Source organism: Sminthopsis crassicaudata, chromosome 6 (assembly GCF_048593235.1).
Source record: "Sminthopsis crassicaudata isolate SCR6 chromosome 6, ASM4859323v1, whole genome shotgun sequence".
Lineage (NCBI taxonomy): Eukaryota > Metazoa > Chordata > Mammalia > Dasyuromorphia > Dasyuridae > Sminthopsis > Sminthopsis crassicaudata.
The window spans coordinates 188,186,848-188,211,684 of NC_133622.1; the positions used below are offsets into that span (position 1 = coordinate 188,186,848).

Genomic DNA, 24,837 nt, shown 5'->3' on the forward strand with positions numbered 1-24,837 from the left:
CATTACAGTGTATATTTTGCTGCTATACTCTAAAGCCATGGGGCCTTTCCATCTAACTTGCATCTGATATATTAGAATATGAGAACTTTTGAAGCAGAGACCTTCCTGGATTTTCTATCTGTATCCCTATCACTTAGCAAATTTGTTTTTGCCTATAGTACATGCTTAATAAATGCTTTTTATTATTCATTTGTCTGAGGAAGAACTTCAAACAATCTGACATGAATAGACAGGAGCTGTTAATATAAGAAAGCATAATATAAGAAAGCATATCTAAGAGTCTGAGTTTCTCAGGAGTGTGCACTATTAGTAGATTTAAATATTACAGCTTTGTACCAATTCTTTCCATCACTTGTCCCTGGATGATCTGTAATTGATATGAAGCGATACAGGTCAAAAGTGACCTCCAAGGGACAACTCACCTTTGGCTTAATAGAATGAATCCTGTTGTTGAGAGAAGAGCGGAGGTTGTAGCTGTGCAATGGAATTCCATACTGGACAGCCCATATAACAAAACCATTCAAGGCCTGGATGGAATCCTACAATCAATTTGGAAACTTGGGCAGAGACAGAACTTTAGGGCTTCTATGGGTCAAAGATGAATATGAAGCCATATTATAAGTGTGGGATCTGTGTCCCAAAGAAAAAAATTCTTCTGGCTGATACTTTTTATTTAGAAAGAATAAGCATTAGCAATTCTTTGCAGTTGGCATCCATAAAAATTCTGTCTCAAGTGGATGGGAAGAATATAAACCACATCCTAGAGGAGAAAGACCATTTTTTTTAGCATACACAGGCTCACCCAGGAAACTTCTATTGTAACCAAAGTATTTAAATAAAAGAATTTTTTAAAGAAATAGCTTCCATATATTTTTGTTCTGTGAGAAATGATGGGGGCAGCTAGGTGGCGCAGTGGATAGAGCACCAGCCTTGAATTCAGGAGGACCCGAGTTCAAATGTGGTCTCAGACACTTAGCACTTCCTAGCTGTGTGACCCTGGGCAAGTCACTTAACCCCAGCCTCAGGGGAAAAAAAAAAAAAGAAATGATGAACAGGCTGATTTCAGAAAAGCCTGGAATGACTTACATGAACTGATGCTAAGTAAAGGGTGAACAGAACCTAGACATTGTGCATATTAGTAAGATTATATGATAGTCAACTATGATGGACTTGACTCTTTTCAATAATGTGGTGAATCAAGGTAATTCCAATAGACTTGTGATGGAAAATGGCATATGCATTCAGAGAGAACTATGGAGATTGAATGTGGATTAAAGCATGATATTTTCACTTTTGTTGTTACTTTGCTTGTTTTTTTTTTCTTTCTCATGTTTTTTCCTTTTTAATTTGATTTTTTGCTTAGCATGATGAATATGGAAATATATTTAGAAGAATTGCACATGTTTAACTTATATTGGATTGCTAACTGTCTTGGAAAGGGGGGAGAAAGAGGGAAAAAGTTGGAACACAAAGTTTTGCAAAAATGAATGTTGAAAACTATTATTGCATTCATTTGGGAAAATAAAATATTATTTTTTAAAAAAAGAAGAAACAGCTTCCAAATGAATATCTATTCTAATCCAGATAGAGATTTTGAAAATGAGGTATTCAAAAACATATTATCTCTGGCAGGAGTAAAGAAATCTAGAACTATGTCTATAATCTCAAAGAGACTCATAATGAGATTGCTGAACATGATCACAAGGCTCAGTGGAGTTACTCTTTGGCATTTCCAGAGTATGGATAAAGATCCACCAAAGAGAATATCAGAGACTTTATTCCATAGATGCTAATATCTGGGTGAGAGCTCCTTTGGCCCATGGATCTACACTGGCCTCCAGAAAGTGGAGACATAGCTGATAAATCATTTGACTGACGACGAACTGTAGAAAACTGTCTGCCTAGCTGAGCCTCTTTTCATCTGATCCTAGTAAGAAACCTCAGATGTTCCGGCAACAAAAAAGGAAGAAAAAAGGTAAGATGGGGAAATTATCTCTGAAAAGTGCTCCTTTGTCAGTGACAAAGAGACAGTTGGTGCCAGATGATGGCCCACAAGGGAGGAGTCTAGATCACTATGCGGATGATGGAGATACTGTAATTTGCTCCCTACTTTCAGTGTTATCTCTGCACAAATAGAGTAGAGGGGAAAAGGCTGCAAGATATTCCAGCTATGGAAGTCCCAAGGCAGCAGGGGTCATTTACTTTTGCAGTCCAACTCTAGTGAATGGAAACAATGAGCTTCATTTGGGCCATCCATGGATTTTGTATTGAGACTACGGGTCAGTGAATCTGAAGAGATAATGGTGCAGAATGGAAAGCATGGCACCACAGAAATGCCAGGATGAGCCAGCTAGGGTACCAAGCTGACACATGATATCCCATTGGTAAAAGGAGAGGAATTTATCCATGCAACCAAATGATGCCCCTTGGTGAAATGTGGGTAATATGTACCTATAGATGGCCTGCATATTTGGGAAAACTTGGAAAGATTCATGGATATTTATGATGTATGCCTACAGATGTACTTGTGTAGCTATGAATTTATAGAGAATGTAACCTTTTAACTAGGGGGATGACAGAACACCAACAGGGACTACCTGCCCTTGATGAAACTTTCCTCTGGGGCATCAAATGCCTAGAGTAATAAGACAGATATTGTTGTTCTAAGGCACCAGTGTGCCATATTCTTATGGGAATAGGTTGGGCTATACAAGCTTAAGAGAGTGAAGGAAAGGGAATGATAGCATCTGGAGAGTCTTTAGTATTCCTGAGCAGTCACAAGCAGATGGAGTCGAGCTAGAATAGGGCTGACGAAGGAATCCCCAAGACAGGGGATGTGGTCAGTGTGGGGAGAAAACAGGGAGTCCCAGAGGAAAAAGTAGTAAGGGGTCCAGAGAGACAGAATGATCAGAGATTTCAGAGGCCCATGTTACATATTGAAACCATCAAAATTTTTCTATCTTTTCCTCCTTGTTAAATGAAGAGAGAAACAGCATGAATTTTATGGAGCTGTTGTGAAATGCTAACTACTGCATGCCTATAAAAATGCATTGAGATTCTTTGATATAAAGTCCTATTGCATTCATCTTTTTTTTAAATAGAGCAGTAAATGTTTGGGACTATTAGGCCTTATTTGGAAGTCTAGATTTAGAGCAGCTCTTGATGCAGTCTGATTCTCTGCTGTAAACTATTCCCATCTTGTTCTTAACACTAAAGCGGAACTTCATTATAATGGGGTTTAGTTCCCTGCTCACTAAGGTAGAATTCCTAATAATCTTGAGCATCTTTCCAGTTGGAGAGATGCTTAACCCCAAGCGCATCTCAGTCTGTAAGCCTCAGATCAGAAACTACTTTATGAACTGCATAATATGAGCTATTCTTGCTATTCTGAATCATTGTCTTGGGTGGTCCATTTTCATCCAAATAATTTTCCTGGGTGGTCCATTTCCACTGCATAATCCATCTGAACCATTGTCCTGGGTGACTCATTTTCATCTGAACCACTGTCTTGGGTAACCCATTTTCACTGGGTGGTCCATTTCCATCCGAACCATTGTCCTGGATGGTAAATTTTCATCTGAAGCATTATTCTGGGTGGTCCATTTTCACTGGGTGGTACATTTTCATTGGGTGGTCCATTTTATCTGAACCATTGTCTTGGGTGACCCATTTTCACCTGTACTATTGTCCTGGGTGATTCATTTTCACTGGGTGGCCCGTTTTCATCTGTAACATTATCCTGGATGGCCCATTTTCACCTGAACCTTTATCCTGGGTGACCCATTTTCATTGACCAGGTCCTTGTTCTGCCTACTGTAGCCTACCTTCCAGTTTGAAATGCTTCTGATATATGGATTTTTATCTGAAAAGCCAAGCTCTAAACTTCTGCAAAGATCTCCCTCTCCCATTTAATAATTGAATAAACTTACTAAACCACTAACTTAGAGAAAATTGCTTTCTTTTTTAAGATTTAGTTTTCCTACTTGAAAAATGAGACTAATGACACTTTTTTTTTTTGGCAACGCAATTGATGTTATGTGAATTGACTAGAGTCACACAGCTAGAACTGTCAAGGGTCTGAGACTAGAATTGAACTCAGGTCCTTCTAACTCCCGTGCTCTCTCCACTGAGCCATCTAGCTGCCCTTCTAATGACAGATCTTACTGCTAGAGCAGGGTCATGAAAGCAGCAATGAATTAAGATCTTATATCCTGGGTCTAAATACTGGATCTGCTAAATCCCATGGAACCAACACTCAGATAAAACCTCTCAGTGAGAGAAGATACCATGTGAGTACAATAAAATAGGGGATGATGCTCAGTATTGCTATGGGATGAGAAAAGGATGAGTCACAGGCTATCAAAGCTAGAAGGGAACTGGAAGTTCTTCTAGGCTAACCCCCTAATCTGGGGAAACTAAGACCCAGAGAGAAAGGACTTGCTCAAATAAGTGATGGAGCTGGTGCTGAACTCAGGCTTCCTGACTCTCACCTCTCACCTACCTCTCTGTCAAAACAGGTTGTAGAAGAAAAAACACATTTCTGGATCCATTTGAACTAATGTTTATAAAATAGAATATCTGTACTTTGGGGAAGCATTGGGGAAGATGCAAAGTTTAGATAAGACACAGTCCTTGTCCTCATGGAGCTTGTGGGTCTTTAATTTCACAAATTTGATAGTATCTTAAACAAAGGAGGGGGCATATAAGAGGATAGGATAGGAAGAGAAGGAGAAACTCCTCTGATCTTATCATTTCATACAACCACATATGCTGCTCTTTATTTTTATTCATTTATATTTATTTATTTAATATTATTAGTAATATAAGTTATTAATTATTAATATTATTTATTTATGTTTCCTTTCAGTGCATTTGGATGTATAGAAATAAACCTGAAGTTGGATGAATGGTATTTTATTTGATAATTAGTCCAACTTAACAAATTTTATGCACTAAGAAGCCTTATAAAGAAAAATGTGTAGGAAAAGTTTGACATAGTGAAAAGATAGATGGATAGATGGAGGATAGATGCTTTACATACATTATCGAATTCAATTTTCACATCAATGCTATGAGATAGGTTCTATCATTATCTTCACTTTACAGACTGGGGAAGTCGAGGTGGAAAAAAAGTCACAGTTAGTGTCTGAGGCTGGATTTGAACTCTGATCTTCCTGTTCTTATAGCAAAAAGCTTTGCTATTTAGTGCTGTGTGATGAACCTTCACCTCTCTGGGTTCTAGTTTTCTCATCTTTGAAATCAAAGTGAAAGACTAGTTGGTTTCTAAGGCTTTTAAAAAAACTCTAAATCCTTGAAAATGTCAGTGATACAAAAATATAATTATATAATTATAATTATTCAGTGGAAAAGGTTAGCTCTTAAAAACATTACATTTTAAAATTATAATTAGAGTTACACTGACTCTTCAACCAATTATTATTGAAAACAATTTAAAACATAAATTTAGGATGTTAACTTGAATATATTTTTGAAGTCATAATCCAATTCTTTTTATTTTTAAAGGAATAAATGGAAATAGAATATAAATGTAACCTTTCTTAGAAAAACAAGCAAATGAAAAACTGGAAACATATCATAAGTGCAATTTGCTTTGTCATCCATTAAACTTCAGAGAGAAAGTGGTGAAGTATCAGGAATTTAACATACCTGCAGAGTAGCAGACATCTTTTCCAGGACATTCTCAGGACTGTCAGTTTCAGGATTAAATTTGTCCAATTGTTCAATTATGGGTTTGATATAGTTATTAAAAGAAGCCATCTTTGAAGTAAAGAATCCTGAAATGGAAAGAAATTGTTAATTTTTCATGCTTTTTACATAATATTCACATAAAATGAGAAATTCACAAAGTTATTGGTCAATAGTCAAGGCTATCTGAGAAAAAGACTAAAAATTACCAAGCACATGAAGTGTGAAATATATACACATGCAAATATATATAATGTGTATTTTTGTCAACTGTCTAACATTTCATGCATAAATATATGTGTGTATACATATATATATATATATATGTAGCACTATATAGTTTATGAAGCTCTTAATGTACATTATCTTATTTGACATTGATGGCCACTTTGTGAGGTGCTGTGGATAATATATCCATTTCTTTCTAACAGAGGAAGAAAATAAAAAATAGAAAAATATAGCTCCCTTACTTTTGCCTGCTCAAGAACAAAACATTATCCATTAGACTTGAACGATTTAATTATGTGCTTTGCTAAATAGAGGGATCTCTAATAACTAATATTCTGCCTTGGTTTACTTCTTTATGATTAGCATATTCTCACCCTATTATAGGTGCTCAATCCCAGTGATTTCTAACCTTTGGCTTTGGATGTGCTACTCTTGTTGCCCATACTCAACTGATTGGTCATTTACTCCTCTCCACCTTAATCCTAGATTTGCCTCAGTTCCATTCTTCCTTCTAAAATGCCTGTTCCATAATTATTCTTAAACTTCTTTCTTCTACCTTCTATTTTCTGGTCCTGATTTCTAGAGGAAATCAAAATGATGCTGACTTGGCTCACTAAGATTTATGTTTCTGTCATAGGTAACATTTAACAAAAAAGTCAAACTGAGGCAATTCCCTAAGCAAGATAATATTTTGTTAACAGAGGCATGTTGTCTATCAATAAAAGGGTCAGTGTTTTCTCTCCATTTATATCAAAGACCCTGAGTAAAAAAAACTGTTCTCTTTTTTGGGAGGAATACAGAACAAAGAACAGAATTAGGTAGATGATATCATGGGTTTGAGGGCAACATGATGGTTACAGAGCTGAGGAGCAGAAAACACTATAATTGGTTAGAAGTTTGATAATGGGGACTAGCAATGACCTCCTTCTCTCCTGAGATTAAGACATGCTTATTGTTTGAATCCAGATGCACTAGATTTTTTGGATTGCAAACAAGAATATCCTTAAAGGATAGCTTAGAAGTGTAAGGATACTTTACAAGTATCTTTATTTAAAGTCTCTTGTGTTTACCTGAAGATCAGTTATTAGCAAGAGAGATTTATTTTTAAACTTAACTTATTACCTACCAGATGAATTTTGAAACAAATTCAGAGATAATACCCATGACTTAAGCAATTATAGGACAAAATTACTTGTAAGTAGGATCAATAAGGATTTCATTACATAATTTCAACTGGTCATTCACTGCAGCAAGGCAATCCTTTTACAGCTTTCTAATCAATATGCTGCCCTACATTTCTCTATGTTGTTCCAAACCATATCTATCCTTAAGCCTCCCACATGGTCCTATCCATGAAACCCCTCAGCTAAGGAAATTGCCTCATCCTTCATTGAAAAAATTGAGACCATTTTCCAAGAGCACTCCTTTTTCCTCTCCTCCATATCTCAAATGATCCAGACATAGTTATGATTTGATAGGTGTCACCACCATCATTCCTATTTTGTCTCCATCTCATCTTCAATGTTGATGACAACATCTGCTGACTACTCCCCTACTGAAAAAAAAATAGACAATCATGTCTCTCCCATGTTTAAAAAAATTCTTGTTTGATATGACCATCTTGGCTATTATACCTCCCCCTGTTGACTAAAAGTAACTTACATATAGTGCCTCTACTTTTTCCTCCTCTCTCCTTTTCTCTCTTATTTTTAAATCCTCTATGCAAACTCGATTCTGACCTCATCAGTCAACTGAAATCTCCCTCTTCAAAAATACTAATGATCTCTTAATTGCCAACTTTAATGGCCTTTTCTCAATACTCATCCTTCTTATCCTCTCTGTAGCATTTGACAATGTCTACCACTTTCTCTCAGAAGCTCTCTCATTCTATCATACTTAAATAAAAGACTAAGCTATAAAGATCCCTTTTGTAAAACAGAGGAACTTATGAATACCTTTCAGTGATGCCTGGAAATTAAGATACTGTTCCCTATTTGCTGGGCATTCTGCTCTTTGGTTGTTTATCCAAGAGTCAGAGCTAGGAGCAAGATGGATGATGAGCAGAAAAGGAGATTGAGAAAGAAATATTCAGAAAGACACAAGGAGATACAAGACAGTGAACCTAGGGAGGAAAGGGTATTCAGGAGGAATAGATAGTCAATGAACAGTATCAAAGGCTTAAAAAAAGTCAAGTAGTTTGAGAAATGAGAAAAGAGTAACAAATTCAGCAATTAAGAGATCACTGGCAAGTCTGCAGAGAAGTTTCAGATGACGAGTGAGGTTGGAAATATAATTTCCAAGGATGAATAAAAGGAAGAAAGGAAGCAAAGGCAAAGAACATTAGTAACTTTCTGGAAAAGGGAGGTATCAAGGGCACAGTAGGGGGCTGGCTTTGATTAGAAGGACCACAAGAGAACTAATACAGTTCATAAAACATTAAAATGCCTGTAACCACTCTTATTGAGGTCATAAATGGCATATTCTCCTTTCTTCTTTTGAATACATTTTCACTAAGCATAACTAATGACTTGTTTCATTGTGCTCTTATTACTACCTTAATCATGATTATTTCTGGAGTTCTTTTTTCTAACTGACCTCTCCTTGACTGTTAAATCCTGTCTTGCTGATATAGTGGCCTGGATGTCTTGTTTCCATCTGAAATTTAATAAGGCAAGGACTAATCAAGTAATCCTTTACCCTTTCCTTATTTATTGGCCATCTTCCAGTCACCATTGTGTCTATACAGGTTTGGAACTTTGAATTCTTCTGACATGTTCATCAAATCCTATGGTATATTTCCCCTTTGAACACCCTGATATCTGTTTTTTTCTTTTCAGGCAAATTTCTGATCTATGCATTGGTTCCACTAGTTTTGGATTCCTTTCCCTTTGCAGCCTCCATGATTTTTCTTTCCTAGGAATCTGAAATGGTGCTACTACAATGTCCCTTTCCCCAGGCATTTTGATTACATCAAACACCATTTTTTTTGCCCTGAGTTCTTGACTGGTTCTCTATAGCACTTCACCCCATCTACAATCTCCTGAGACCTGATAAAAAGGTTCTCACCTGTTTGTCCTTGCCTGAACTACCTTCTTGTGTTTCTATTTCCTGTCAGCACCATGGCCAGCGTTTTTTACTAAGTTGGAGAGCAGTTAAGATGAATCAGCACTATGCTGGGGAAGGAATCACCAGGGAAGGCAAAACTGCACCATGCTGACTTTATGTGTTATGAGAGAGATCACATGGCCCCCCTTGTCATAGAATCTGGTTTTTGACATAGGGCATTCCAGATATAGTCTAGCTTGTACTGCTAATATGATGACTCTCTGAGATTTTGCTCCCACTAACCTCAGGGCACATGTGTTTGAGCGGCCCAGACACAATTATTATTTTTTTAAATTAATAAACCTCAATTATTCTATAAGGCTTATGTTTGCAGAGAGTTCAAACTTGAGATCCAGAGATATTTATTTAAGTTATTTTTGAATTTATTTAGTATTTTATTTTCCCCCAGTTATATGTAAGAAACAAATTTTAACATTAGTTTTTAAAACTTTGAGTTCCAAATTCTCTCCCTTCTTTCCTTTCTACCTCTCCCTTATTGGGAAGGCATGCAATTTGATATAGGTTATACAAACATTTCCAAATTAGGTATGTTGTAAAAGAAAATAGACAAAGAAGAAAAGAAGCAAAAAATATGCTTCAATCCATATTCAGACATTATCAGTTTTTTCTCTGGGAAGGATAGCATTTTTCACCAGTCTTTCAGAGTTCAGACACAATATTCTTTTGTCCAGTTCCTGTATTTTTAGAAAAGTAAAAATACTGTCATTCTATTACTATTCTCTGGGCTTTACATATATGAAATTTCATAATCCTGAATTATGCTTTCACTTTAGATCTATCAAAGCCCATTCCCTTTTCATTTATAGCTTTGTTGAAGACCCACTTCCTAGATTAGGAAAAATCCTCATTATTATCCAATTTCTGTCTATAAAAGGTATGCAACAAAAGCAATATAAGAAGCATAAGATAATTAAATGCTTGTTTGTCTAATTCAAATATTTCAAATGAAAAACCAAAATTACTGAAAAGGAAAAAGATAACAAAAAGAAAAAGAAAAAACTTGAGTAAACTAACCTTCCAAAGCAACTAGTGTCAATATGGATAACGCATTTTCTTTTTTAAAATTTAATTCTTTTATTTTCAAAACATATACACAGATAATTTTCAGTATTCACTCTTGCAAAACCTTGTGTTCCAAATTATTTTCCTTCCCTCCTCCCATCCCCTCTCTTAGATGTCAAGTAATACATATGTGTTAAACATGTGCAATTCTTCTATGCATATTTCCACAAATATGCTACACAAGAAAAATCAGATCAAAAAGGAAAAAACTTAGAAGGAAAACAAAAGGAAAGCAAACAACAAAGAAGGTAAAAATACTATGCTGTGATCCATACTTAGTCCCCATAATCCTCTCTTGTGAGTGCAGATGGCTCTCTTTATCACAAGACCACTGGAAATGACCTGAATTATCTCTTTGTTGAAGAGAGTCATGTCTCTCAGAATCGATCATCAAAGATCTTGCTATTGCCATGCACAACAATCTCTTGGTTCTGTTCATTTTACTTATCATCAGTTCATGTAAGTCTCCCCAGGCCTTTTTTTTTTTTTTTAATTAAAGCTTTTTATTTTCAAAATATATACATGGATAATTTTCAACATCACCCTTACAAAACCTGGTGTTCTAATTTTTTCCATCTCTTTCCCCTTATCCCTTCTTCTAAAGTGATCCAATATATATTAAACATGTGCAATTCTTCTATTCATATTTACACAAATATCATGCTGCATAAGAAAGATCAAAAGGGGAAAATGAGAAAGAAAACAAAATGCAAGCAAACAACAAAAAGAGAGAAAACATTATGTTGTGATCCACATTCAAGTCCCACAGTCCTCCTTTCTCTGGGTGCAGATCTCCTGGGTGTAGATGGCTCTCTCTGTCACAAGACTATTGGAATTTGCCTGAATCACCTCATCGTTGAAAAGAGCTATGTCCATCAGAATTGATCATCGTATAATCTTGCTGTTGCCATGTACAATGTTATTTTGGCTCTGTTCACTTCACTTAGCATCAATTCATGTAAGTCTCTCCAGGCCTCTCTGAAATCATCTTGCTGATCATTTCTTATAGAATAATAATATAGGGATAACCCATTTTCAAAGAATGTTGAAGAGATTTTTATTAAAAAATAAGTTGGACTAGATCTTTTACAATCCTCAGATTCTTTAATTCTCGGAAAAGCACTGTCATTAAAACTAAATTACCATGAGATAAAGTCACTAACACTTCTGACAAGGATTTAAAGAATTTTAGAGTTGGAATGGACCACAAAGACCATACAACATCTTCCTTTTTACAAGTAAGGAAACTGAGCCCCAACAACTACAATGTTAACTCAAATGCATCTGCAGTGAGTAGAAAACACAATACTAGACTATAGAACAATAGTTAGTGAGGGAAAATTTTTTTTTATTTTTATCTCCCTGGAAGTTTTTACATTGCACTTTCCCCACAATCCCTTGACTGTTTGCTTGAAATATAATTGTGTGATGTTTCAAAGTATCTGGTGGTTAGTATCTTGAGCTGGATACCCTTATTTCTTCCTAATCCTTTGGATATAAGTCCATATTTAACCTATTTTTTTCATACTTTATTTCAATTCAGATTTTTTTCTCCATTTGTTAAGTTGACATGACTAGAACCCAGAGTTAATGAGTACCCTTGTGCCTGCTGCTGCTGCTGGCTTCTGCCAGTGTCTGGTTTCTGCAGTAGAGAAAATCGCCCTTATTTGCCCTCCCCACACTGTCACCCTTCTCCAGAAATCTCCTAGTGTTCCCTGAAGCACATGGCAAACAAGTGACATTTTGTAATGCAGGCAATTTGCAGTCCAGGAAGGAGGGGGAGAGAATTAGGTTTGCAGCACACGATCTGCATTATTATTATTATTTTAGAAGCAGATTTTTTTTACTGTTTTCCTTATTTCACCTTCTGTGCTCACATTGTCTTTCCAACTGCTGAAAATTATTTACATATATAATTGTCAGTTAAATTAAAATGAATAAGATCCATATGTTTTAAGTCAAATCAGGAATCCAAAGTATAGGATAATATTATTACAAGATACTGATTGGATCACTGGGAGAATTAGGCTGAAATACTTCTTTTCCATTTTGAGTGGGTAAGTATAAGCCAAGCTACTTTAAATACTTTTGAACTAAGCGTATATTAGCTAAATAATTTTCATTATGTGCTAGGTGCAGTATATGATACTTTCTTTAAAGAGAAGCTCCCTAACACATATGATTATGCATAAAATAATTTCAAACCATCAAGACTTTAGAATGGAAAGGGACCTGAGAGATCATTCAATTCAATCTTTACATTTTAAAGTTTGGGAACTAGAGACTATGAAAAGCTAGTGAAAAGAATACAGACTCTGAAGTAAAATGTCTTTCAGACATCTCATAAAGACATACTCCTAAAGAAGTTATTAAGCTGTTTGGATCTCAATTTCCTTAACTGTAAAATGGAGGAAGGGGATTGACTACATGGGTTTTAAGGTCCCATTAATCTCTAAATTTCTGATTCTAAGTGACTTGTCCAAAGTCGTATGACAATAAATGGCCATGGCAGAAATAAGTCTCAGACCCAGGCCCTCTAACTCTAGGTGTGTGGTCTTCCCACTAAATCACCCTAGTAATTAGTGCAAAGTTAAGGATGCAGTGGTGGATGGGACTACTTTCATTGCCACACTCTTTGGGATGAACAAACCCTACTCCCTAAAACCTGGAGTAAAATACCTGTGGGAAGCTGACATGGGAAAAGAAGGTTTGTAGTCTGAGAGGAGGTCCTAGGGCAGTAGGATGGAACAAATTTGCCAGACCTAAGTATGGGTGTAGGGAGCAACTACAGTATTTTTTTCAAGAATTCTCATATCTTTTTTTCTGGAGTCTTTTGTATCAAATGATAATTCACCCAGGATTTTACTTTGAATATTTTAGAGGTGATTGATTTTTTTTTTCATATCAAGTCAACATACATTTCTTGAATGAATGAAGCATTTATGTATATATTAGTATAGTGGCGAATATTCCTGTCTCTCACATGGAGACTAGGATTCAATTACCTAATTGGGAGCCACAGGTAGCTATGTGGAACAATGGATCAAGGGCAGACCTTGGAGTGGGGAAGATTTATCTTTTTTCCCTCAGTTCAAATCTCTCCTCCAACACTTATTAACTGTTTGAGGCTAGGCAAGTCACTTCACCCTGTTTGTCTCAGTTACCTCATCTCAGTCCAGTAAAATAAGGAAATGACAAACCACTCCAGTATTTCTGCCAAGAAAACTCCAGAAGCAGCCACAAAGAGTCAGGCACAACTGAACAATGAGAACATAAGAAGGATACAAACAGAAAAGGTGAAACTCCCTATTCTGGAGCAGCTTACTTTTAATGGGGAAACACACACATAGGGAAGGTTTCAGACTTAATAGTTACTGGTCATCTCATCTAATCCCCTCATTTTGATGAGTAAATCAAGACTAATGAAATTCAGGGCCATGACCAAGATCACCTAAGTGGTATGATTTTTCAGAGGTGGTTTTTGAACCCAGATCCTCTGATTTCAGAGCCAATGTTCTTTCCATGGTACCACACTGCCTCTAAGATATATTCTTCACTAAATCATCCCCCAGCTGCTAAAATAATTTTTTAAGGCACAGGTCTGCTTATATCTCTCTCTCCTCCCAATTAAATCTTTGGTGGCTCTACATTGCCTCTAAACCAAAATATAAGTTTAATGGGGTCATTTCAATCTCTCTACAATCTGGCTCTCACGTATTTGTCTCTTCTTATTTCACATTGAACCCACTCATATAACCCTACAATTATACTAATTATTCTCAGACCTGATATCCCATCTCTCAGGGAAATCATCTTTGCATAAGCCTTTTCCAGTACCTTTGTCACCTTTGATGCTTAGAATATCAATCTTCTTTAAGGTTTAGCTCTGATGCCACCATTTATTTGAAGACCTTCCCACTTTCTTCCTGTTAAAATTGTGTTGGATATATTGCATCTTTGCAATAGAATGTAAATTCCCTGAGTTCCAGGATTTTTGTCTTTGTATTCCTAATACCTGCTAATGTCTTGTATCTAGTAGGCACAATAATTGTCTAGATTTGTTCCCAGATTTCTTATTTAGACCCTGATTGTGATTGATTAGATTTGCCTCTGATTGTCCAGTTGTCTTGTCTGAGTTCCCGGCCTCTATATTCCAGTATAAATCCCTTTGGGCCAGCCTAGAAAGGATAGGACAGCTTTCCATTCCCATTCGTCTGCCTGTCTTCTGGGATCTGTCTCTAATTGTTCCTTGACTGCCCAATTATCTTTGACCCATGGCTTTGTTCTGACTTCAGTTTGCATATTCTACAGCTAAGACTGACCCCTTTGTTCCAGATTCCTGACACTGGACAGCTGCCTCATATCTTGCTCTAGCTTTGTGCCTTCATTTTATACTCCTCTCCCTGAAAGGACACAGGCTTGGTTTTTAAATTTTTCCATCTCAAACAAAATAAATGATAACCTATACTTTCAATGGTAAAGCTGGAAGGGGTTTTTCCATCATGGATATGACACAAATGCAAAAAATAGTAATCCAAAAAAAATGAGATAAAGACATTGGAGAGAAGTTTAGACAAAGCACTTTAGGAAAATCTGAAGAGGAGAGATTACTTTCACTTGGAGGCTAAAGGTCTGGAAATAGAGAAGGCTCCTCAGACAAGATGGTGCCTGGACTGAATTTTTAAGAAATATAAGAATTCAGTAGAAATATTTGAAAATACTATAATTTCTTGCTTGTGATAACATTAAGATATAACAATAATATCTGGCATTTTGTGGAGCTTTAATGTTTACAAAGCACATTATATACATTATCTCATTTGAACCAGATCAATCATGTTTGGGGAGAGGGAGGATGCTGAGGGAGTAGAAGAAGAAATCACTAACAGCAAGAGAAAAAGGCAATATATTCATATTAACTTTCAAAAATCATCAAGTAAAAAAAAAACAAGGAATAAAAATCTATTTTTCTCACTGGAACAATTTTGGGAAAATATTTTGTCCTTTTCAGGCATATTTACCTTCTCTCACAAAATGTGATTTGTACAGTATTATAGTAAACAAATGAATATTACACTTCTCAGAGAGTATTTAAGCTCAGACATTCTAATTCCAAATAATTTACTCATCACTCAGCTGCGCTGTCATATAGCATCTTTACAAACTAAACTAAGAAAGTTTCTATGAAAAATGCTCTTCTTAATAACAAATGAAATACAAGTATGCTGAGTTATCCATCTATGTGTATATATATTTATTTATGTATAACTTCCATTGTTATATACAATCTGCGTAATCTGTGTGAGTCAGACTTTTGCCATATTTTAGTGTTCTCTCTTCCAGTGATTCTATCAGAATAATTCATCTAAATAATAATGACATCTAGCACTATTATATCACTCTAAAATTTACAAAGTGCCTTACAGACATGATCTCATTTGATTCTCACAACAATTCTGGGAGGAAGATGCTATTATCATCCCCATTTTAGAGATGGAAAAATCAAAAGAGGCAGAGGTCATGACTTAGGATCACACAGCCATTCAGTGACTGAGACAGGATTTGAACTCAGGTATTTTTGTCCCCATGGAGAGAGCACTCATAAGTGGTACCATCTAGCTCTGTAAACTAAAATTATTCCTTTGTAACAAAAAGATCCAATTATAAGGAGCCTGACTAATGTCAAATATCTCTTTAGTTTTTTATAAGTTTTAAAATTCTGAGCTTAACAAACTCTAAAATAAAAAATGTATACTCCCACATAAAATTAACATTTCCATATATATATATAGAACAAAAAGAATGACCGTATATGAATCTGTGAATCTCTAATACATATATCTGCTTTTTAAATGATAGGTAATCAGTTTACCATGTTACATTAAAAACTGTTATGCTTTTATGTTTTTCTTCCTCAATTTTTTTTCTTTTGTGCCTTGCAATAAATACCACTGCTAGATTCAATATCCCCAAGTCCACCATTCAATTTTTTCCCCCTGAGGCAATTGGGGTTAAGTGACTTGCCCCAGGGTCACACAGCCAGAAAGTGTTAAGTGAGGCCACATTTGAACTCAGTTTCTCCTGGTGCCCTATCCACTACACCACCTAACTGCCCCTCCACCACCCAATTTTAAAAGAAATACAAAAGCCGTGTAGCAAATGCACATTCATATAAAACCAACCCACACATTGGTTAAATGGCTCTTTGAAAATGAAACTTCTTAACAGACTAGAGAAGAAAGAAACAGAAATAATTAAACTCAATAACCCAGTATTAGATAAAACTGAAAATATAAATTACCTAGGAAAAAAAACCCCTATTTGACATGAAGAACAGAAGAGACTGGATAGTGAGATGGCAGAAATTAGGTTTAGCTTAACACCTTATGCCATATGCGGCAATAAATTCAAAATGGATACATGATCTGAATATTAAAGATAATACAGTAAGAAAAAATTAGAAGGGAAACAGTTCATGTGCTTTTCACAGTCATAGCTAGGGATGAATTGTTCACCAGACAAAGCAAAGAGGAGATTACAAATGATAAAATAATAATTTAAAATACATGACAGTGAAAACTATTGCATGAACAAAATACAATTAAGATAAGAAAGGAAGTGATTAACTGGGAAAATTGTTTTTTTTAAATCAATATACATATACATCTGATAAAAGTCCAATAGCCAAAATAAAGAAGACAATTAGTAGAAAACGATCATCAAAATAACTCTTAGATTTCACTATAGGTCAGATAAATTGGCAAAAGAGATCCAAGTTTGTTAATGTGCAAAGCTAGGCACACTAATGAATTGTGATCCAACTGATCCAACAGTTCTGGAAAGTTATCTGGAATTACAAGAAAAAAGTAATGAAAATGGTCAAACCCTTTGATTGAGAGATTTCACTGTTAGGCATATATTCCAAAGAGGTCAAGAAGAAGAAAGGCTCCATGTAAACAGAAATTTTTATAGTAAAACTTTTTAATGATAGCAAAGAACTAGAAACAAAACAGATGTCTATTTGTTGGGGAATAAACAAAGAAGGTATGGTCATGAATGTCATGGAATATTACTGACATTTAAGAAATAATGACTATGGTGAATACATTGAAGCATAGAAAGAATTATTTGAGTTGGTACAAAATGAAGTAAACAGAATCAGGCAAGTAGCATGCATAATGACTATAACAATATAACAAGAAACAGAAACGACAAAACAAAATGAAATGCAAAAAATTTTTACTGACCACGCCTAAGCCTGAAGAAGAGATGTGAGAAGACGCCTCCTTAACTTCTCTGCAGAGCTGAAGGACTATGAATGTGGAACAATATATAAAATGTCAGACTGTTTTTAGTGTTGATTATATTATACTTCTCTCCTTTTGTTTCTTTATCATTATAAGAAATTGCTCTTTCTAAAGGATATACTAGAAAATATTGGTCATGTGAAGACAAAAGATATCAATATAAGTTTATTTTTAAGAATTAATAAAACAAAGATAATTAAGTTTCCTCAGAATGAGTGTTGTTCAAAATTGGAATGGGTTTGCTATAAGCAGTATTGGCTTTCCCGTCCCTGGAGCTATTCAGGTAAAGGCTAGAAGGACCACTTGTCAGAGATGGTATAAAATGGATTCTCGATCAGGTAAGGATTAGGCTAAATACCCTGTGAAATCCCTTCCACCTATGTGATTCTGTGATTCTATGATGTTAGGGAAAAAATCCTAGGACACAGTTTCATATCATAGAATGGTGATAGGCCAAAGGAGTTACAGTTAGTAAATAAACAACATTATTCTGCAATAATGCAACATATCAATATACAGGTTATAATAATAAAGTAACACTAGACATATGCATGAAGGCTTACAAGGCTCTTTTCTCACAAGGATTCTTCGAGGTGAGCAGTGCAAGTATTACTTTACAGATAGAAAACCTACTCAAGTCAATAAGCATTTATTAATTGCCTACTATATGTAGTTAAGTAACTTTCATATAATCACACAGCTAATTAACAGAATTGGAACTCCATTTGACCTAAAATCTAATGAGCTTTTTCCACAAGAGCAAGGCTCATTTCAGAGGTCTGCCTTCTAGCAACTTCATCTGCTCATTACAGTCTCAACTTCTGAAATAAATGGAAAAGAAGCCAAAAGCAGCAAATAGCTATCATAAAACTCATAAACTTTATTGAAACAGGAGACGCAGAAAGACACCCTTATCCAGATAACTGTAAAATAAAGCAACAGAATTAGAATCCACAAGCACAATGACAGAAAGATCATGTGACCCTGACACCCAGAGGAGGCAGCATTTTATGTAACCTGGGGTTTATCTCTGACCAATGCCTATCTCTCCTTCTTCCCTGCCTCCATATCCAATCAGTTCTTCAGTCTGATTAGTTCTAACTTGGAAACAACTCATCTCTATCTCCTTTTCTTTATTCTCACTACAGTTTCCTCAGCACAAGCCTTCATTACTGTGCCCCTGTACTTTTGTCCCCTAACCAGTCTCTGCTCTTTCAAATATTCAAGTCATCTTCATAATGCTACCAGCGTATTATTTCTTTTTTTCCTTTTTTTAAAAATAGTTTTTATTTACCAGATATATACATGGGCAATTTTACAGCATTGACAATGGCAAAAGCCTTTTGTTCTAATTTTTCCCCTCGTTCCCCCCACTCCCTCCCCCAGATGGCAGGTTGACCAATACATGTTAAATATGTTCAAGTATAAATTAAGTACAATATATGTATACATATCCAAACAGTGGTTTCAGAATACTATTTCTTACGTAAAGATCTGGCCATATCAGTTTTTTGTCCCAGAATCCTAAGTGGCATCCTATTGCTTACCAAGTAATTTTAAGCACCTTTGGTTGGCATTCAAGGTTTCCCTCAATTTGGTAGCATTCTGCCTGTTCTGAATGTTTATTTTCCTATTATTCATCTACATGCTTCTTTCTTCTCCAGGCTGCATTCTTCACTTTCTCTTCCATGCCCCAGAAAATCTCTTCATCTTGATACTCACTTCCAATCCTGGAATTCATACCTTCGGCCCCTGGTCTCTCCCTCTTATTGGACAGCTCCTCCCAGAACTTCCTTTTAAGATAGATACCCAAGTCAGCCATATCTGAATTCTTCTCCAGGCTGTATGCTGATTTTTCGGCTACACCCCCAAACTGGGGTATAGCTGTTCCAGCTCTTCCCACTTCTAAAAGCCCTATACTTTTCTCCATCAGTCCTTGTTCCATCAGCCAGTCCCCCTCTCTTAACTATTTAATTATTATTCATTCTTTATAACTTAATTAAAATGTCTCCTTTTCTAGAGTCTTTCCTGACTCCCCCAATCGTTAACAAAGATTCTCATACCTCACATGGCACTGCCAGCATACCAGAATAAATTTTCTCCTCACCTCTGCCTCTTGTTTTCCTGGGATACTATCTCCTCTGTGAAGCCTGCGTTGAGGTTCTGTTCCCTCCCCACTTGTTAGTTCTCCCCTGGACCTCCATTAGCAGGGATCTCATTTGAGTGCCTCAGGGGCTATGTGATTTCCAGGATATAGATGCTCTCCACCCTCGAAGGTTCTTGCCGTGCCTTCTTATGCTTTGTACTCATGTCCTCCATAAATTCCTTGCAGGGGCACCACTAACCAAGATGAGGATCTTTCTTTTCTCTCTTCAGGGTATGATGGATAGCAATGGAGAAACCAGGCTGCACCTCAGTTACTCCTCCTTCTCTGCACATGATTTGACTGCCTTCTCTTGTGATGTACCTTTCAGATGACATCCTCGAAGAAGGATCACAATCTACACAAAACCCTACTTGGTAAGTGACCATGTCCAAAATTTCAACTCTTGTCCCTCAAAAGTGGCCTTTTTAAATAGGGGCGGGTTCACTGTCCCTCAGACTGTGGGAGGCCGGACTACAGTAAAAACAAAAGCTCACCCTCTGTCTCCGCCCTCAGCCCATTTGCCAGAGCTTGGCAGGCGCATAAACGTCCTCAGCCGGAGCATGTGGCCCACGGACTTAGTCTGAGAACGCCTGCTTTAGCCTATTGCTACTCTTTTAAATCTTGGAAGTTCTACACAAATGTATGGAGTCACTTATGAGGATATTTGTCATTAATACGAATTCAACACCACTTAATAAGCTCCTGTTGTATTCAAGTCCATTCCTTCCAAGAGCCTGCAGTTTAGCAGGAGAGATCGTCCTCATAAATAGTCGGAGTAGCCTTTGATGGGATTAAGGTGAAATCAAGCAAAATGTGGGGAGATTGTTCGTTTTCAGGCTTAAAGTCCTCATAAAGAATTTAGTCATCCAATATTCCCAACAAATTCTTGGTCTGAACTGTTTTGAACATAATGGGGGCAAAATTGGTTAAAGGAGCCCCAGACTGCTTAGGATCATAAGATCCCAAGACTTTGCATATGGAAGGGACCTCAGAAACCATCAAGACCACCCTCCCCCCACGCAGAAGAAAAAAAAAGAAATAGATTTAAATACAATTATTTAGGAAAATTAGCCTCTCCCGTGGTGTGATACTTTTGTGGGAGGGGGAAGGTACCTGAAAGTAAGCAGCAATGAAGATAGGTGGTCTTAACGAGGTAGAGGCCAGAATAACCCTCAAAAAGGGGACAACGTAGTTCCTGAATAATTCAAAGCCAGTGTCAAAATGATGCTAGGGGAGCGCAGCAAAGCCCTGCTTCGCAGGCTCCCCCCTTCCTTCCTCTCACCACCCCAGACTTGTCTTCCCCAACAGTGAACTCTTTCTTACAGGTTGGGTCAGGATACCTGTTGCTCGGATCCAACCACAGATTCTTCTTTTAGCGTCTACACAACCAACTGCGTTGCCTAGGATAGCAAGACCGCAGCCTTCTGGGAACTGTAGTCTATGATCCTTTTGCTCTGCTTCCGGGGGAATGTGAGAAAACTACTCAAACGGTGAACTGAGCGAAAGGAATGCTTGTTTGTGCGCCGTCGCCCAGCAACCAGAACCTGGAGTTAGGAGTGAAAAGAGAACTCTTCCATCCCCACCCCCCACCCCCGCCTGCAAAGTGACTACATTCCCCAGAATGCAAAGTGCAGAGTAGGAGCTCCAGAGAAGACTGCATCTCCCGACGTATTCTTTTCCTGAAGGAAAACGGTGCCGGAGGAGCTCGCTTTTCGCAAGGCATTTTGGGGCTTGTAGTTTGTCATTTGTCTTGGGTTTTGATTCCCTTAGAATAGGAGCAGGGATGCTGCTCCATACCCAGAAGAAACGTGACGCGTGGGCGTTGTGAGCCCTATGAAGCAAAGGTTGGGGGGGAGCTCGCGACCTTTCGAGGAGTGATTGGGCAGTCACGGAGCGTTTTATCAGCTCCATTCAAATCCCCCCGCCCCCATTTCCAATATCTCCCCTCAGACGAGCTGGATCGCGGAGGGGAGGGGGGCTTCCGGTGCGGACGGCGCATGTGCCCACCCCTGGGGCTGCCGTGACTGTGGAATGTTTTGGGGCTGTCAGTGAAGGGAGAGAAGGAGGCTGAGCCGGAGAGCGCACAGGGCTGGGCTCGAACCCGAGACTCTGCTGGAGCGGGAGCTCCTCCCCCGCTCCCGCCCCCAGCCGGCGCGTGTCGCGCGCCAGGTTCCCAGCTGCGCGCGCCGCGTCTCCCGCTGCCTTCGCGAGCCGCCCCGAGGGCTCAGTGCTGAGGAAGAAGAGGAGGCGGCGACGTCGGCTGCCCCCGCGCGCTCCGGGACCCAGCCTGCGGAGGAGCCGCCGCAGCCGGCCCGTCTCCGCCGTGGCGTCGTCCGCCGCGACCTCACCGTGGTCCTCGGTCTCCCGGTCTCCCTCAGGCAGCCGGTCCCCAGGGGCGCCGCCGCCGCCTCCTTGGGGGCAGGTGCGGGCGACAGCCGGCCGAGGCGATGATGAACAGGTTCCGAAAGTGGCTGTACAAGCCCAAGGTGAGCAAGTGCTAGGGGGAGGGCGTGCGGGTGCGCGCGTGGGGGCGCGCGCTTGTCTCCGCGCTCGGGCCGGCACGGGCGCCCCTGCCCCATGCAGCTGTTCCCCGCTGGGCTAGGCGAGGCGGGGAGCGGGACGTGAGAGGCGGCAGATTCGGGCAGCTTAGCCCAGAGCTCCGGCGCCCCTCTCGGGGCACGGCTGGCAGCCTCTATGGGGCCCGCACCGTGGGCTGTCACCCGCGTTGGTCGCGCCGCGCCTCTCCGCCTGCCGGGGGGCACGGAATACTAGGCAGCCACCCGGCTCGGTCCACTGCAGGCGTGTGCGTGTGCGTGTGTGTGTGTGCGTGTGTGCGTGCTCACCAGGGACAGCGGCTCCAGCCGAGGACCGGGACATCGCCGGGGACAGTGGTCAGGCGTGCGCGGGCGGGGGGGGGGGGGCGCAGCCGGACTTCTCCCAGCTTGTCATCCCTTCGCCCCGGGCTGGGTTGTCGGCGATCTGGGACTGCTTGCTGAGCACTTTCCCCGCACTTCCCCCCAATAATAAAAGTAGTAATAATTCAGATCTTTTTCGCGCTTAGAAGACTGCCCGAGGGCTCTCTTTCACCCCGTAAGGGCCGTAAGCAGGCGTTGTCCTGGTTTTGCCGAGATCCCTCAGCCCGCAAGTAGCGGGATCGGGCTTCGAACCGTGTCGGCGGTCTCCCCACCCCGTGACTTCCGGATCACTAACTGGCTTTGAAGGCTAGTTTAGGTGTCATCCTCATCCCGGCGGACGCAAGAATCCGAATCACTCTCCTCCGGCTCTCCCAGCGTCCGGGGAGAGGGGGCTTCTTGGATTAGAGGAGGCGGGGTAACTGCGGGCCCGAGGGAGCTAGAACCCCTCCTAGCGCAGCCCGGAGTCTCTGTGAAGGGTGTCCTGGGGGAGCTGTTGTGGGTGCATCAAGCTGCTCTGCGGCGCCGAGCGGGGTCAGGCGTGGCGGCGGCGACTCCCCGGCAGACCCTGGCTCCGGCTCTCCCGACTCCCGCTTCGTAGGCTGGGCTTTACCCACTCCTGTGTTCTTCAAAGCCTCCGGCGTCCCGGAGATGTGTCCCGGAGATCTGCCCCCGCGTCCCCCCCCCCCCCAATAAAATACCATTTCCCCACAGCCACTGATCTTAGGCTAAAGATTTGTTTTAATCCTGTCTGCTGTGGGACCTCTTAAACATATGCGTATTTAACCGTATATAAATGTGCATGTGTACATCCAGTCAGCCGGGAGTAGTAACTGTGCAATACCCAATCAGTTCTATCTGAAGAAGAAAAAAGAAAGCCTTTTAATGACAGAGATGCTTAATCATTTCCACGCTTGAGTCAGAAAACCAATTAGGACCCTTCCCCCTTTTTATATTACCAATATGCCAAGAGAAAGTACACACAAAGTTAGAGTTTTTCTATCTCCGAAGCTCCTATTGAACTTGTACTCTGTAGCTGAACTGCTGCAAGTTCCTCTGTAAAATTTGATAAGTTTTGACCGTTTTGTAGTATCGAGATTTATATCTCTTTTAAGCCATTAATTTTCACATTAAAATTGATTAATGTTTGTATTTTTATTTTTTGAAGGCAACCAAATAACTTGGTGGCAAAGTTTTTTTTCCCCTCTCAGAATATATTAGTTTTTAATTGTTCTTAATGTTAATCAAAAGTTTATTTAATTTTTTTTCTTTCATGTGGTATATCTTATGTACTCCACTTTGAAAAAAATACAAATTCAGATGTATTTGGTATTAGTGTTTCTAATATTAGTTGAATTTAGTGTAGTAGTACTTGTAAATTTAGTGTTATTTCTTGTGGTATAACTTTCTTACCAATTAAAACAAATTTGTCAAAAGGTGAATTTTTTTATAGCAGTAAACTTACACAATCTCTTATGTGTAAACATTTAATAACTCACATTCCTATGGCTTTTTATTACTTATAAATAGCAAGGTTGTATCTTATGAGTCTACTGTAACCTATTTATGTCTAAAAACAATAAACTTGATAAAATATTTTTAGAGGAGGCTATTTTGCTAGTTTTTTTTTTTCACAGAAACATAGCTGATTTCCAAGTGAGTGCTCATGTTACTTGTTTTATGTATGTAAGATAGTCTATAATGCTACTGAAAAAAATCATTCCACAACAAGTAAAATAAAATATGGACATTTTTATTGTGTTTGTTGATTAGTGTCATTAACTATGTCAATTACAAAATAATAATGTTTTGGTTTTAGTATATTTTAAAGTACTCTGAAGAATACTTTGTAAATGAGAACTATAAATACAGCCCACATCCTTTTAGGTGTGCCTTAGAACTATGAATTTAATCACTGTTTGGCTGTCTTCAGTATTCCTTTTTATCTTAGTGCCACCTTTGGGTTGCTAGAAAAGAGCAATATATACAATTATTTTATTGTTAGCCAATACCACAAAAAGCCAACCCAGTGCTTTTCATCCATTCGTGGTATCTATGAACATTGGTAGGAGTAAGTTTTACTTTTACTCCCTGATCATTAGTTCTTTCTCCCTTCATACCATCTCTTGAATGTATTCCCTTTCCTGCACTCACACAGACACCCCCCTTGTCAGGGAGTCAGGGAAAAGATTGTAATTAAATTTAATCTTATTGAGATAACCCCTTTTCTTTGAAGATTGTACTGTATTGTATAGAGTCAGAGTGGTATAGTCAGTGAGTCAGTAAACATTTATTAAATGTCCACTATATGCCACCCATGTTAAGCACTGGGAATACAAAGAAAGGCAAA

The 24,837-nt window shown here is 38.7% G+C and overlaps 2 protein-coding genes across 11 annotated transcripts in view; one reads left to right on the forward strand and one right to left on the reverse strand.

Annotated features, from left to right (window-relative positions):
- Positions 1-21,095, reverse strand: part of CFAP99 (cilia and flagella associated protein 99) — a 175,910-nt gene extending 154,815 nt beyond the window's left edge. For 2 of the 5 annotated variants that reach the window (XM_074276858.1, XM_074276854.1), the window contains exons 1-2: positions 20,916-21,095; positions 5,668-5,795 (exon numbers count right to left, since the gene is read on the reverse strand). In XM_074276858.1, coding sequence (XP_074132959.1) covers positions 5,668-5,778 — 111 coding nt within the window. In that variant the 5' untranslated portion in view covers positions 5,779-5,795; positions 20,916-21,095. Of the gene's footprint in view, positions 1-5,667; positions 5,796-20,688 lie in introns of all 5 variants that reach the window. The other 3 variants (XM_074276856.1, XM_074276857.1, XM_074276855.1) reach the window with 3 other exon arrangements.
- A 205-nt stretch (positions 21,096-21,300) lies between these two features.
- The window catches only part of ZFYVE28 (zinc finger FYVE-type containing 28), a 186,373-nt gene continuing 182,836 nt past the window's right edge, over positions 21,301-24,837 (forward strand). For 2 of the 6 annotated variants that reach the window (XR_012483577.1, XR_012483578.1), the window contains exon 1: positions 21,310-22,061. Coding sequence is in view for 3 of the 6 variants with exons in the window: in XM_074276110.1 (XP_074132211.1) it covers positions 22,023-22,061 (39 nt within the window). In the remaining 3 variants the exon portion in view is untranslated. Of the gene's footprint in view, positions 22,062-24,837 lie in introns of all 6 variants that reach the window. The other 4 variants (XM_074276110.1, XM_074276109.1, XM_074276108.1 and 1 more) reach the window with 4 other exon arrangements.